The sequence below is a fragment of the Nicotiana tomentosiformis genome, chromosome 3 (assembly GCF_000390325.3).
Source record: "Nicotiana tomentosiformis chromosome 3, ASM39032v3, whole genome shotgun sequence".
In the NCBI taxonomy this organism is placed as follows: Eukaryota; Viridiplantae; Streptophyta; class Magnoliopsida; order Solanales; family Solanaceae; genus Nicotiana; species Nicotiana tomentosiformis.
In genome coordinates, this window is record NC_090814.1 from 33,978,598 (window position 1) to 33,993,037 (window position 14,440).

The following is a 14,440-nucleotide window of genomic DNA, read 5'->3' on the forward strand; positions in this document are numbered from 1 at the left end:
CGGCATAAACCCAAACTGGTTCTCGAAAATAGACACACTCCTCCTCACCCTTAGCTCTACCACTCTCTCCCAGACTTTCATAGTATGGCTAAGCAGCTTGATACCCCGATAGTTATTGCAATTTTTGATATCACCGTTGTTCCTGTATACAGGAACTATGGTGCTCCACCTCCACTCTTCAGGCATCTTTTTCGTTCTAAAAATAGCATTAAATAACCTAGTGAGCCACTCCAAGCCTGCCTTTCCCGCACTCTTCCAAAACTCCACCGGGATTTCATCCGGCCCGATCGCTTTGCCCCTGCTCATCTTACGCATAGCCTCCTCAACTTCATCAACTCTAATCCGCCTACAATACCCAAAGTCACAGCGACTCCCAGAGAGTTCCAAATCACCTAGTACAATGCTCTTGTCCCCCTCCTCATTCAAGAGACTATGGAAGTAGGTCTTCCATCTCCGACGTATAAGCCCCTCGTCCAACAAAACTCTACATTCTTAGTCCTTGATGCACTTCACTTGGTCCAAGTCACGTGCCTTCCTTTCTCGTGCCTTGGCTAACCTGAACAACCTCTTATCCCCACCTCGGCCCTCGAGTTCCTCATACAAATGACTAAAAGCTGCAGTCTTGGCCGCCATAATTGCTAGCTTTGCCTCTTTCTTAGCCAACTTATAATGCTCCCTATTCGCCCTCTTCTCCTCCTCGTATACACTTTCCACTAGCTTCAGATACACTGCTTTCTTGATTTTCACTTTTCCTTGTACCTCTCCATTCCACACCTGTCTCCCTTGTGACCACCAGAGTGACCCTTTGAGACCCCTAATACCTCTCTTGCGGCTTCCCTAATGCACTGCGCAGTCGTGGTCCACATAGCGCTTGCGTCCCCACTACTCCTCCAAGCCCCCATAGTCACCAACTTGACCCCCAACTCCTGCGCTTTAGCTTCCGTCAAGGCTCCCCACTTGATCCTATGTTGGCCATACATCGCCCTCTTCCTCCTCTTCCTCGTGATCTCAAGTTCCATGACCAGGAGCCTATGAAGGGTCGAGAGGTTCTCACTCGGGATGACCTTGTAATCCGTGCAAAGACCTCTATCGGACTTCCTGCAGAGTAAATAATCAATCTTAGTCTCGGCCACCGAGCTCCGGAAGGTGAGCAAGTGCTCCATCTTCTTCGAAAAACTCGAGTTTGTTATTACCAAATCAAATGCTCTAGCAAAGTCCAGCAGAGACGTTCCTCCTCCGTTTCTATCTCCAAAACCAAAGCCACCATGCACATCATCATACCCCCCAGACGTCGCTCCAATGTGGCAGTTGAAATCTCCTCCTATGAAAAACTTCTCGGTATGCGGGATACCACGCACCATCTCATCCAAATCCTCCCAGAAACTCCTCTTGACTTCCTCATCCAAGCCTGCTTGGGGTGCGTACGCACAGATTATGTTCAAAGTAAAACCTCCTACAACTAGCTTAATAGTCATCAGTCTTTTATTCATCCTCCTAACCTCCACCACTAGTTCACGGAGGTCCTTATCAACCAAGATACCTACCCCGTTCCTGCCCCCACCCTCCCAGAATACCAAAGTTTGAAACTACCCACATCTCGTGCCTTATCTCCTACCCACCTAGTCTCCTGTACGCAAGCTATATTAATCTTCCTTTTCTCGAGAATCTTCGCTAACTCTACAGATTTTCCAGTCAAAGTTCCTATGTTCCAAGACCCCACTCTTACCCTAGTAGTTCCCTTAGCGCTCTTACCCGCCTTACTCCCTGTGCCCCATCCCCGCGCTGACACCTCCGAGGACAAGACCTTACCCTACCATCGTTCACCAAAACCACTATAATCTAGGAGTCACTACGCAAGCTCTATCCCGAAAACAAGCGACAAAAATAAAATAAATTATTGAAATATAATCTACTACTAAAGGTCATAAAACAGGTAAAGAAATAGAATAAAGGAACTAACGGGAACTATAATCTACAACTAAAGGTTAGAGAAACAGGTGAAGAGATAAAACAAAGGAACTAGAGGAACTATAATCTACAACTAAAGGACAGAAAAATAGGTGAAGAAATACAATACAAGAGCTAAAGGGGGCTATAATCCATAACTAAAGGTCACAAAAAAAATGTGCAAAACTAAAATAGAACTACTAGGGGATATTTGAAATAAAGATTCAAAATATAAACAAGTAGGCAAAGCTATCACTAATGCGATAACTTTGACAATGCTAGGGCAGATACTAACTAAAGATTTAAGAACAAAATAGGCAGGCAAGGAGATACAATTACGCCAAAATATTAAACTATTAAAATATCAAGATAAGAGAGGAATAATGGAACCTGGATTACAACCCTTGAAATTAACGAAAATCTGGCCGGCGGTGACGGATTGCGACGAGCTGGAGCAATACTCTATGTATTTCTTGTTCAAATAGGAAGAAGAAACTTCGAATATTTTTGTGCTTTCTCTGGAATTAGACCAACCAAGAAATCGACGAGAATTGATCGGAATCTGAATCGGAATCGGCTAAGAAACTGAAGCGAAGTTGTAATACCCAGCAAGAATGTAAAGCCTCTCTTCTAAAGAATATATCCAGCAATCTTCAGAACGGCGAAAATAATCAACAAATGAATGTGATGTATTTGAAGCATCTCTTTTACAGAATATAACAAGTAATCGGCGGGAAGTAATCAACTAATAACTTTGAAGCTTTTCTCTTTACAGAATATCAAGAAATCAACAATCTTTATCTCTATACCAATGTATCAATGTACTGTATGTATTCTTGCCGGCGAATCTTTCTCGCAATATCGCCGGGGAGTTGACCAGTGATTTTGATCGGAGACCGCCAGAGATTTTTGGTTCGAGGTGAATAGAAGTGAATAAATAGATAAGAGAGAGAGAGAGAGAGGGAAATGTGGCTCTCGGCAGTGAAGAAACAGGATTGATCGGAGACGGCGACGCTTTCTGTGTAAAAAAACGGATTGATCGGAGAGAGAGAATTCACCTTTTAGCATTAATTAATAATAAAATTGACCATATTAACCTTTACACTTTCACCCCAAAAATGGGGGGGGGGGGGGGGGTGGGGGAGTTCAGAGGAATTGAAACATAATGGTAACTGGCGTGGTTTTAAAAGGTGATTAAACTATTTTTAGACACATAAAAATATGGATAAGCTAAGTTAGATGGATTTCTTTCTGTTCCTTGTCTTTCTTCTTTACAATTCAATGGATTTTTTTTAAAGATTTATTTCCATCATGTCCGTCGTACACTAAGCTATATTATTAAGATTATGCATAAAATTGAATAGATTTAGGAGTGAAATAATAAAAATTAAAATAATTGCTTGTAAATATATGCGAATACCTTAGCGGTACAAAAGTGCAAATAACTCAATAACTCGATATAGCGACAAAATTAAGTTTACTTACGTGATTTTCTTAGTCAAACTATGTCGGCGAAACAGATTTGTTCAGATTAATAATGTTTTTTTTAAGTTTATTTTGAAGACAATGATGGTTCATATGTAGGTCTTTGACACTGTAACGTATGGTCCAAATGTATTTACTCTTTTAAAAGTTTCAAAGAAATTTGTATGCTTGATCGCATGCATATAACAAATAAAGGTGTATTATCACTTTTAGCTCGCGCCAGAAATTATTTATATTCGATAGCCGAAAAAATATATAAATTTTTTATAATTTTTGTATATAATATACATAATGCATATATATATATACAAAAAATATACGTTTTTTCGGCTATTATTTCGAGAGCGACTATACAATGGCATTTTTCCATAAATCTATATTCTATATATCTATATAAAGCACGGACTTCACAAGGTTACATGGCATTTCCTAAGTCCAAGAAATTGATTTATCTTTCCTCTCATATTTTTGCTATTTTTCTTTCGCATCCTCTTTTTCTTTCTGACCAGTTAATATGTAAAAGGCCAAACATCATATTAATAAACGAACAGTCGTGTCTATTAGCAACCAAAAGTCTCTATGCTTAATTATCATTACTACTAAATCGAACAGTCATGTCTATTAACAACCGAAAGGCACTATGATTAATTCTCTAATACTACCACCATCTTAAAAGAAATTTTCATTCTGTCACGTACAAAACTCCAACATCGACGAAATCCGATTACATTCTCTTTCCCATTTTCCTTTTCCTTCCGGAAATGGTCATCCCAAGTAATTATAAATCACCGAAGAAATGCAGAGGTTTTCACCGATCCAACTATTTGCAAACAAAAAATTATGTAACTTCGAAAATTCGGTTTGTAGATCGTAGCCCAATTCTCCCGTTGGAAGATATCATATAAGTTGGTTCAAATCAGCAAACGAGATTCAAGCAAATCGCAGGATAAAGAAATATTAGAAAATTAGTTTGGTAGTCCTACTGGTATTTCCAAGTCCTTCCCGAATTTTCGAGAAGTGAGAACAATTAATGGTAGTGTTAGAGGTATTTGATCGCGGGGATATCAATAATTAATATGTGAAGAGCGTTTTCTTTGTTTTGTTATTTTATTTATATAATGTCATCTTTTAACCTGTGTAGAAATGTGCAAGGGAAACTATTTTCGAAAATTCGGCTACTCCAAGCAAGACAAAATTCATTTAATTTTTATTTTAAAAAAATTATAACAAAGACTTTAATTACCTCATAGATTCTTTAAATAATTTTACATAGCTTCCATGACTGCTAAAACGTGAACGAAAATTATGTAAATTTCAAAGAATGTTGTTTGGACCAGGATTTATTTATCTTTTCTCTGTTTTTGGATTTTTTTCTATTTATCTTAATTAAAAAAATCTCACCTACACAAATCACATGTCACATCACTACTCTTAAAAAATATCCTAACTACCACGCTTTTCATATCAATGTACCCCCAAATGTTTAATATGTTATTTTATGACACCTTGATGTCCCCATGTATTCTTCTAAAAGTTTTTTTTTTGTTTTGGCATATATTTGATTGTGTTCGTATTATAGTATTTGATGTGATTGGCAGTCTTGCACCTGTGACTATTGGAATGATCGATTTGTTAGGCGTTTTGACTGACATATTTCGCAAGAGCGAGAAATATGAAGGCATGCACGTTCAAAGTAGGGTGCTAAAATATATTTTTATGCTTTTGTACAAACGACTTTTACGGTTCCATCTAAAATTTAAATTTGATAATTGCTCTCCAAATTATATTTGCTCTTAGATGGAAACTTTACCAGATTGCGTTGCTCTTGGGGAGCAAAAACACAGGTTAGATTAAAAAGTTTACAATTTATGGACTAATTTTATTATTTTTAAGAAATTGTATAAAATATATCTGAATTTTTGGTAATGAATCCCTGGAGCTTAGATGATGCTCAGATTAGTTTGGAAGTCCTAAAACATTGCGCAACAGTTCTAATATTCTTGTATGTTCATAGCTTAATATTATCTTAGACAAAATTTTAGGAATTGGCAAGGCACTTGTAGCATTAATTACTATGAGATGTAAAAATTTATTTCATTGGCGGTAATTATTCAGTTGCAAAGTATTTAATGAAACGTCAAAGAGTGCGAGAATTACTTTTTTTTTTTGTGGAAAGGCATAAGGGACGCGTCAAATAAAGTTTGAAAGCAACAAATCGATTTGGGAGGGATGTATTACCATTTACCAACACCTATATATATGAGCACAAGATTTTTCATGTTGAAGAAATTAATTGAGACAAATCTATGTGATGTCAATCTTCATCGACATGATGACTGCCACTTTTATATTTCCTTTTTTCTGGTCCAACTATCAGATAATAATTATTATTTTTAGGATTTAAACGAAATCAGTTTTGGATTTGATACTATGGAGAATTTGAGAGCTAATTGGAGAAAATATTTATAAACATATGCATATACATGAAAAAAAAATCCATTCTATTTCAACTAAATTTACAGTCAGATCATATTGTAAATTCATTTTTTCATTTCAATTGCGCGAAGCGCGTGCAAGTTAGCTAGTAATAAATAATATAAAAGCACTTACATTGAACGTGTTCACCACTTTACGTTATCTAGAGTTCTTTCGGTTTATTTTATAAAATTAAAAAAAAAGAGTACTTTTCAGTTTCATGCCTTGTCATAAAAAGTAAAAACAAAACTAGATTTATATTGGTGAATGATTCAAACTATTTAAGTTAGTAATTAATTGGTCTTACCCTTTGGATTGAACTTCTTGCTTTGAGCTGTTGAATTATTTGGCTTAACAAAAGTGAGTTATAACTTTGAGGGATAATGTCAAACTTCGTGAATCTGCTCACTTCCATCGCCCGTGAGCGTCAAGGGCAAGAAAATTATATATATATATATATATATATATATATATATATATATATATATATATATATATATATATATATATTGTATAGGGGTGAAATATGATATGACACGTAGTTATTTAAAGGAAAGACACGTGGAACCCAAGACGGGGATGACCGAACACAGTCATTCCGCTTGTCACCGGAAGGGATAACGTTCATAAAGGTGTATTAAATGCTCTGCGCCCGGCAGCATTAAGAGCGGCGGCCCGTCACAGAGAATTTGACATTTATGTTCACCGTTACAGCTTCATCAATGACCCTCATAATTGACATTAAAGGAGGGTACGATCCTATGACCTCCTTCCCTAGACATAACTATAAATAGTGAGCTCAGTTATCATTGTAAAGGACACAGATTTTCTGGCTAAACTTACATTACATTCTATACAAAGCTTAATACAATCTTACTTTCTTGCTTTTTGATCTCATCATTGCTGTGCCCGGAAACCTTATTTCCGGAACTGTCATCTATTGTTTCACCTAAATTTTAAGGCTAAGTATTGTACATTTCTTCAATTATTGCATTATTTCAGGATCAAATTAGTTCACTTGTCTAGAACTGTCGTATAAATTCAACTGTACCATTTTACGGGTAAAATATTTAGCATCCACCGTGGGGCCTAGACAGTTGTGCAATTAAATTGATCCTTACCTTTTTTACTAACGTGATTTGATTATTTTGTCTTAGAAAAAATCACAAAAAATGACAGATAACACTATTAATAACACGCATAACCCTGAAATTCGAGGGGATCAGCCTCATTTCGAGGATTCAATCAGTGACACCCGCATTGAGGGGAATGACACCATGCCGGTGCATGACAGACAGTACCCTCGACAGGTTCAAGAGATAATTCCCGATGATGCTGATGAGGAGCATGTCGTGGATCGGTGAGGGTCCTGCAAGAGCAACATGCGATCATTCTAGGCCATCTCACGAAGAAGGATAAGGTGATGACAGAGTTGAAGCAGGCACTATCGGGGGCTTTGAATAATGCAAACAGACGAGATCCAATTCCTCCCGGTGTTCCCGCAAACTAAACAATGCAGAGAGTCGACAACAACACTCCCAGGGGTGAAGTTGGCTCCGACGGGGCAGGGGAAGCGAATCCGGTCTCAACAACGAGAATGACACATTCAAGAATGAACTTTTACTATTTATGAGGGAAGTAAAAGCCCGCATGGACCAAATCCCGGGCGCGCCACCAGTATTGAAAGGCCTGGACTCGAAGAAGTATACTCAATTACTGTACAAGCCGAGTGCGATACTAGAACTAATCCCGAAACGGTTCAAAATGCCTGAAGTGCCAAAGTATGACGGGACTTCAGACCCACAAGAGCATATTACCACCTACACAATGACGGTAAAATAAAATGATTTAGCTCCTCACGAAATTGAATCTGTGTTGCTAAAGAAATTTGGAGAAACTCTCATGGGGGGAGCTCTAACGTGGTATTCATTATTACCCGAGCATTCCATATATTCCTTTGAGATGCTCGCGGATTCTTTCATCAAGGCTTATGCCGGGGCCAGAAAAGTACAAGCCTGGAAGACCGACATATTTAGGATTGCACAGGGAGAATCCGAATTGTTACGAGAGTTCGTTACCCGATTCCAAAAAGAAAGAATGCTGCTCCCGGTTGTCCCAGATGAATGGGTAGCTGAAGCATTCACCAAAAGATTGAATCCGATAAACTCAGTTGCTTCCCGGAAGCTGCGGGAGAGCCTGCTTGAGTTTCAGAAAACAACTTGGGCAGATGTCCACAACCGGTACAAGTGAAAGACAAGGATTGAAGATGACCAGGTTGGTTCTTCATAATCGCTCAAAGGACGGGAGAAGAGCAGAGAAAAATCAAAGGATGACTACGATGCGGACATACGGACTTCGAGGGGTCGGTTTTTGCCTTACGAGCGGACCAAAGGCTGTGGCAGAAACTTCCAGGCAGCAAATCAGTTCACTGTTGACAGATGGACCGATTGTGGTCGAAACAATAGATCACTTCAAAATAAAGAGACGTCGGGGTCTCGGGATCCTTCTTACCCCAAGTTATCGGAATATAACTTCAACGTTAGTATAGTGGAGTTGGTATCAGCCATGAGAAATATTAAAGAGGCACGATTCCCGAGACCTATGAGATCCGATTCCAGGCAGAGGGCTCCCAACCTTTAGTGTGAATACCATGGGACGAACGGCTACCGAATAGGGGACTGCCGACACCTCCGAGAAGAGATGGAAACACTATTGAAGAATGGTCACCTCAGAGAATTCTTGAGTGACCGAGCTAAGAATAATTATGGTCGTAAGAGAGACAACGCGGAACCTTCGAAAGCAGGAGAAGAACCTCCACGCCAAATGATCAATATGATATTCGTAGGGAATGAGATTAATGGGGTCACCTTTTCGGCAGCGAAGAAGACGAAAGTATCAATAACTCATAGTAAAAGACTCCAGGCAGACGATATCACTTTCACGGAGGAGGACGCAGACGGATTGTTGTTACCACACAACGATGCACTAGTAATTTCTTTAAATGTGTTGGATTTTAATATTTAGCGTGTTCTAGTGGATCCAGGAAGTTCGGCTAATATCATACAATGGAGAGTATTGGAGCAATCTAAACTCACCAAAAGCATTATTCCGGCAACAAAGCTCCTCGCTGGATTCAACCTTGCAAGCGTGACGACTCGGATAGAGATTTTGCTGCTCACGAACACTGAAGGAGTAATGAAAACAACTCTCTTCGAAGTAGTAGATGGTGACATGGGATACAATATCATCCTGGGAAGGCTATGGTTACACGAGATGAAAGTTGTACCCTCAACATAACACCAATTGCTGAAGTTTCCAACGCCCGAAGGAATCAAGCAGATAAGAGGTGATCAACCGGCAGCAAGGGAGATGAATGTAATTTCGGTTTCCAGTAGAAAAGGTAAGGAGCACACGACATAGCAATTACAGGAACCGGCACCTACTCCCGAGCTAGAAGAAGTTAGCCCGGGAGCAGAGTCGTTGTTGTTACCCAATTTTGCCCTCATATTTTTCAAATAGTATATATAATTTCAAAATATCGTTTGAATCATTACTTAATTTACAAAGAGTTATACAAGTATTTTCTATAATGTTTCATAATTTGTAGAGCTTTAAAATCAATTTTTCTTGCATTTAAGTTACCTGAATATGTATTAATTACCCCTTAAATTATTTTGTGATGATTTAACCATCCAAATCTATTATTTGCATCCACATATATCCTTCACAATATTTTCATATAATTATATTGGCTATTCACATAATTTTGCAATAATAGCCTATATGCTATGCATAATTATATTTTTTACATTATTCGTGCCAAATAGAATTTTTATATTTTTATGATGTTAATTTATTGTTTTTGAAGCATCTCACTACTTAAATAATATTTTATTATCTATTAATTAATTTTTATAATTTTATTTTAATGAATTTCGTGTATTTTAGAAGCCCAAATCAAACCACCTCTTCATCTAACCTGGTCGCGACCCGTCTCACGACCCGCCCCGCTTCCTCTTTAATCCTAGCCGTTGATCTTAAATGATCAACAGCCCACAACAACCTTTGCTATTTCCTTATAACCCTCGCCCCAAACCCTAGAGACAAATCGCTCATTCCGCCGCCCCTTGAATCTCTCGAACCTTCCCCTCTTCTCTGAAACCCTAATAGCTGCCATCTTTAACTCTCTCCGATTCCTACCCCAAAATGGAATCAATCGATGATTCCCTTACCTTATATGTTCTGTCATCTGGTTACTTGCACAATTTTGGCAATACCTAGTCCTTTTCTATTTTTGGCAAATACCAGGCCTTGGGTTATGAACAACCGTCCTCAATCTTCGAGACTTAGCCGGTATTTCATCTATATACACTTACCACCGGGTTGTATGGGTCTGTTTTACCAAATTCCTTGGCTAATCTTTGATTTCCATCGAACTACGGTTTTAAATTTTAATTTTTTTTCTTTACTGGTTCTATTATCGACTGCATGTGATTTCCTTCCCTTATTTTGTGTGTGATTAATTGTTTTTCATGTTTACTCGCTTGATTCCACCACTATATAAATCTCTCCCCTAATCCCCTTTAAGGAACCAGAATCACTGTTATTCTCTCATACTCTCATTCACTCGATACTATTCTGAAACTATTGCTCTTGGCCGGCTGAAAGCCAAGGCCATCGAAATCTTCTCTATTAACCTTCCTAGTGCGAGCAATGCTCGGGGCTCACTGAAGCTCCTGTGAACTCTAACGCATTAGGATTTGGGTTTTTTTTTTGCTGTTCTGTTTCTGTCATTACTGAGATTCTGGGTACTCACCCTTTTTGTTCGTTTATCTTTGCAACTGGTCAGCATTCTTGACTCTCACAACCTTCATCGTTATTCCTTTACTTGCTTATGTGTGTACTCTGTATGCTAATGCTGGTTGAACTTTTAGACAAACATGCCTTAAGTTTCTCTATTATTTATGAACTTGCAGTATTATATTATTGTGTGCTTTTCTATAATTCTACTATCTCAATGATGTCCTGTAAGTTACATGACCTCTAGTATCGAACTTGAATGGTTTCAACATGCGTAGTAGACTTCCACCACTATATAAACCCCTCCCCTAATCCCCTTTAAGGAACCAGAATCACTATTATTTTCTCATACTTTCATTCACTCAATACTATTCTGAATCTATTACTCTTGGCCGGTTGAAGCCAAGGCTATCGAAATCTTCTCTATTAACCTTCCTAGTGCGAGAAATGCTCGGGGCTCACTAAAGCTCCTGTGAACTCTGACGCATTAGGATTTTGGGTTTTTTTTGCTGTTCTGTTGCTGTCACTACTGAGATTCTGGGTACTCACCCTTTTTGGTCGTTTATCTTCATAACTAGTCAGCATTCTTGACTCCAATAGCCTTCATCGTTATTCCTTTACTTGCTTATGTGTGTACTCTGTATGCCAATGCTAGTTGAACTTTTAGACAAACATGCCTTAAGTTTCTCTGTTATTTATGAACTTGCAGTATTATATTATTGTGTGCTTTTCTATAAATCTACTATCTCAATGATGTCCTATAAGTTACATGACCTCTAGTATCGAACTTGAATGGTTTCAACATGCGTAGTAGACTTTCACTCTGCATATTTGATTCGAATTGTTTCTGGCCCTCTTAAGTTTTACCTTACTGACCATTGTCATACTAGCCTAAATGTCATGTCATGTGCTCACACTTATACCTTAATGTCATGTTCTGTGATTGTTATAAGTTCATATTTGTGCCTTAATTTCATGTTTGCTCAGATTCTGCTTTAATGTATCTCTTCCTCTTGAACCCTTTAAGAATAATCTATTATAATTGACATGTTCTTTTACCTACATTGAGTTCTTTAGAGTCTTTGTGCTATAGTAATGCCCATCATGTTAGGTCTCATGTTCAACTAAGTGATATGCTGCCAACTATTCTTAACTATGTCCATTAGCTTGTTGCTATGTTGTTGATGACCATACTCTCATCAGGCTCTCATGTTAAAACATTCATGTGAAAACTGCCTCTCAGTTGTTCCAGTCTATGAATTTGCTAGATTCTCATGTTAATTGTGTGAAATCCTTTGGGATAATTCTGGACTATGCTTTGTTTTAAAATTCTATTTGAAGTAGTTTGTTAGCTTATGATATTCAATCTTGTCACTTTAAAACCTAGCATGAGCCCATTTTATGTATGTCTTCTGTATTTTCCAAAGTTTCATGTGATCCTGCTTATATGTTTTGGTTAGAACTGTTTGTTACTTACAACTTTCAGAATTAAGTGTGAAAAAGTGTTTAATGAATTCCCTGAGTGGTTGTCACTTGCATGGTTAAGTCTGGCATCAGTAGGTAAGTCATGCATCTTGGGCCTGCTGGTCATGTGAAGAGTGAGGATTATTGAAGGCCCAGGTAGTGTTGGGTTGTTTTGTTTGGGTCTATTTCTAGTCCTGTAGTTATTCTTTATGTAATGTTTGTATGTGTATTCATTATCCGGTTCTGTAATAATTTGTAAACTAAACAATTAGGGAATTAGTAAAAAGGGGAAATGGGTATGCTTTATTCTTGCATAAAAGGGTAGAGAACATGTCTATAGGGTCTATGTGCTCTATTTGTTGTTTTGTTTATAATGCTTTATTTATGCACACTGATAGACATCATGCCTATAGGAGTCACGCACACACTTTACTTAACTTGTCAAAATATATTAGTTCCAGTATTTGCCATACCTGTTCCCATGTCTACTATTCAACACTCTTAGATAACATGTCTATAGGGCGCAGCAATGCAATATTTTTACTTACCTAGATACCATGCCTATAGGACATTGACATCTGCCTAAGAAAGATGTTTATAAAATCAGCACTAGTAATCTGGTAATTCATATCACTTTACTGCCTCATCACATAAACAATTCAAAATCATGCCTATAGGACTTGCGATGCTTTAACTGGCCTATACGCTGCAATACTATATGGATAATATTAATCAAACTTATATAGGAACCGTACCTATAGGATTTAACAACCCAAAATATGTTTTAATTCTTAAATCGTCTACTGTATAACCAGAAATCTGCCTGCGTGCATTTGTTGGTATGTGTGGAGGCTAACTTAGGCCTTTAGTTGTCTTTACGTGAAGTCCTATCTATTTTGAATATCGCTTAGTTTTATTATTTTTTTAGCAACCTAAGTAAAGTCTAGAACCACCCAAATAGTAGGTCCAAAGCCTCCTGGACCATAGACATGGGACGAGTAGCGCACGCGTAGGGTACGGCTTAGAACTTAAGTAGAACGCTTTTAAGTAAACAACGTCAACATAGTAATTGGGTAACAGGACATGATAGTCTGTGCCCGCTGAATAATATGAGCAACCCCTACCTAAAGGGAGTTACGAAGTATTATTCATGTTGTACGGGGTGATCCTTTAGGCTAAAAAACTTAGGACCCTCCTTTCCTTCATATACTTGGCATTTACATTTAGTCATTTAACATAGACCAATGCATTTGTAATCATTTAGGATCTGTACCAATTCTTAATGTGTTATGATAAGACTCTTCGACTTCTATACCTCCCTTTATATATTTGATCACCTAGCCTAATCATGTAATCCACATAGTTTAAAGTTCGGCCGGGACCCATAGTTGTGGACCTCGAAGAGTGCCTAACACCTTCTCTTTGAGGTAATTTGAGCCCTTACCCGATCTTTGGTGACACAGACTAGTTAAAACAGAGTTATTTGCAAACAGGGACCCTAACGCACCTTAAAAATCGTTAGGTGGCGACTCTTCTCTTTTAGTACCTCATTTAAAAGAGTTGTCACATGTCGAGGCCCGCTTTCGCGAGAAAATGGGGCGCGACAGCATGGCGACTCTGCTGGGGACTACGCTTAGGCTCTTACCCCAATGAACTTGACTTATGTGGATTACTCTCTTGTTCTTTATTTGTTCTAAAACTGCTGCTACATGCACATCCCTTCCCTTCTTCACCTTTATTTGCTTGAATTTGCTATGACATGCACACCCCTTCCCCTATTAGCCTTTATCTGTTTAAATCTGCTATGACATGCACATCCCTTCCCCATTCACCATTATAACCACCCTTTATCTCTTTTCATCCTGTCTAAAACTGCTATATCATGTCTTTCATATCCCTACTTCCTGCTTTATTACATTCCCGCATATATTTTTATGAACTAAACTGACTTCTTCCTTTTGTCTTTCTTCTCTATTCTTTCCATGTTTACTTTTGCTATCCAATTTACTGCTTTATATCATGCAGATATTTGGCAACGTGTTATTATCTCTATATAAAGAATGATCAACATCATACTCAACTCGTGCCAATTATCAACATAGCGGCGCTTGATGAGCGTCCACAATCTTCCAAAAATTACCCTTTTTAAATTGGAAAGGCTTATTTGCGGTAGACTATTCGATCAGCGGTGCAATCGACGGTCTCATGCCTTTCCCTCTCAAGTTGTCCACTTGGGAGTACCAGTCTAGACCATTCTAAAAACCCAACT

At 38.2% G+C, this 14,440-nt stretch overlaps 1 protein-coding gene across 1 annotated transcript; it reads right to left on the bottom strand.

Annotated features, from left to right (window-relative positions):
* Positions 1 to 492: 492 nt before the first annotated feature.
* Positions 493 to 1,475, bottom strand: LOC138907598 (uncharacterized). The gene is made up of 2 exons (XM_070198200.1): positions 822 to 1,475; positions 493 to 774 (listed from the first exon to the last, which is right to left on the bottom strand). The coding sequence occupies exons 1-2, from the start codon at positions 1,473 to 1,475 to the stop codon at positions 493 to 495; spliced, it is 936 nt and encodes a 311-aa protein (XP_070054301.1).
* Between the last annotated feature and the right edge of the window lie 12,965 nt (positions 1,476 to 14,440).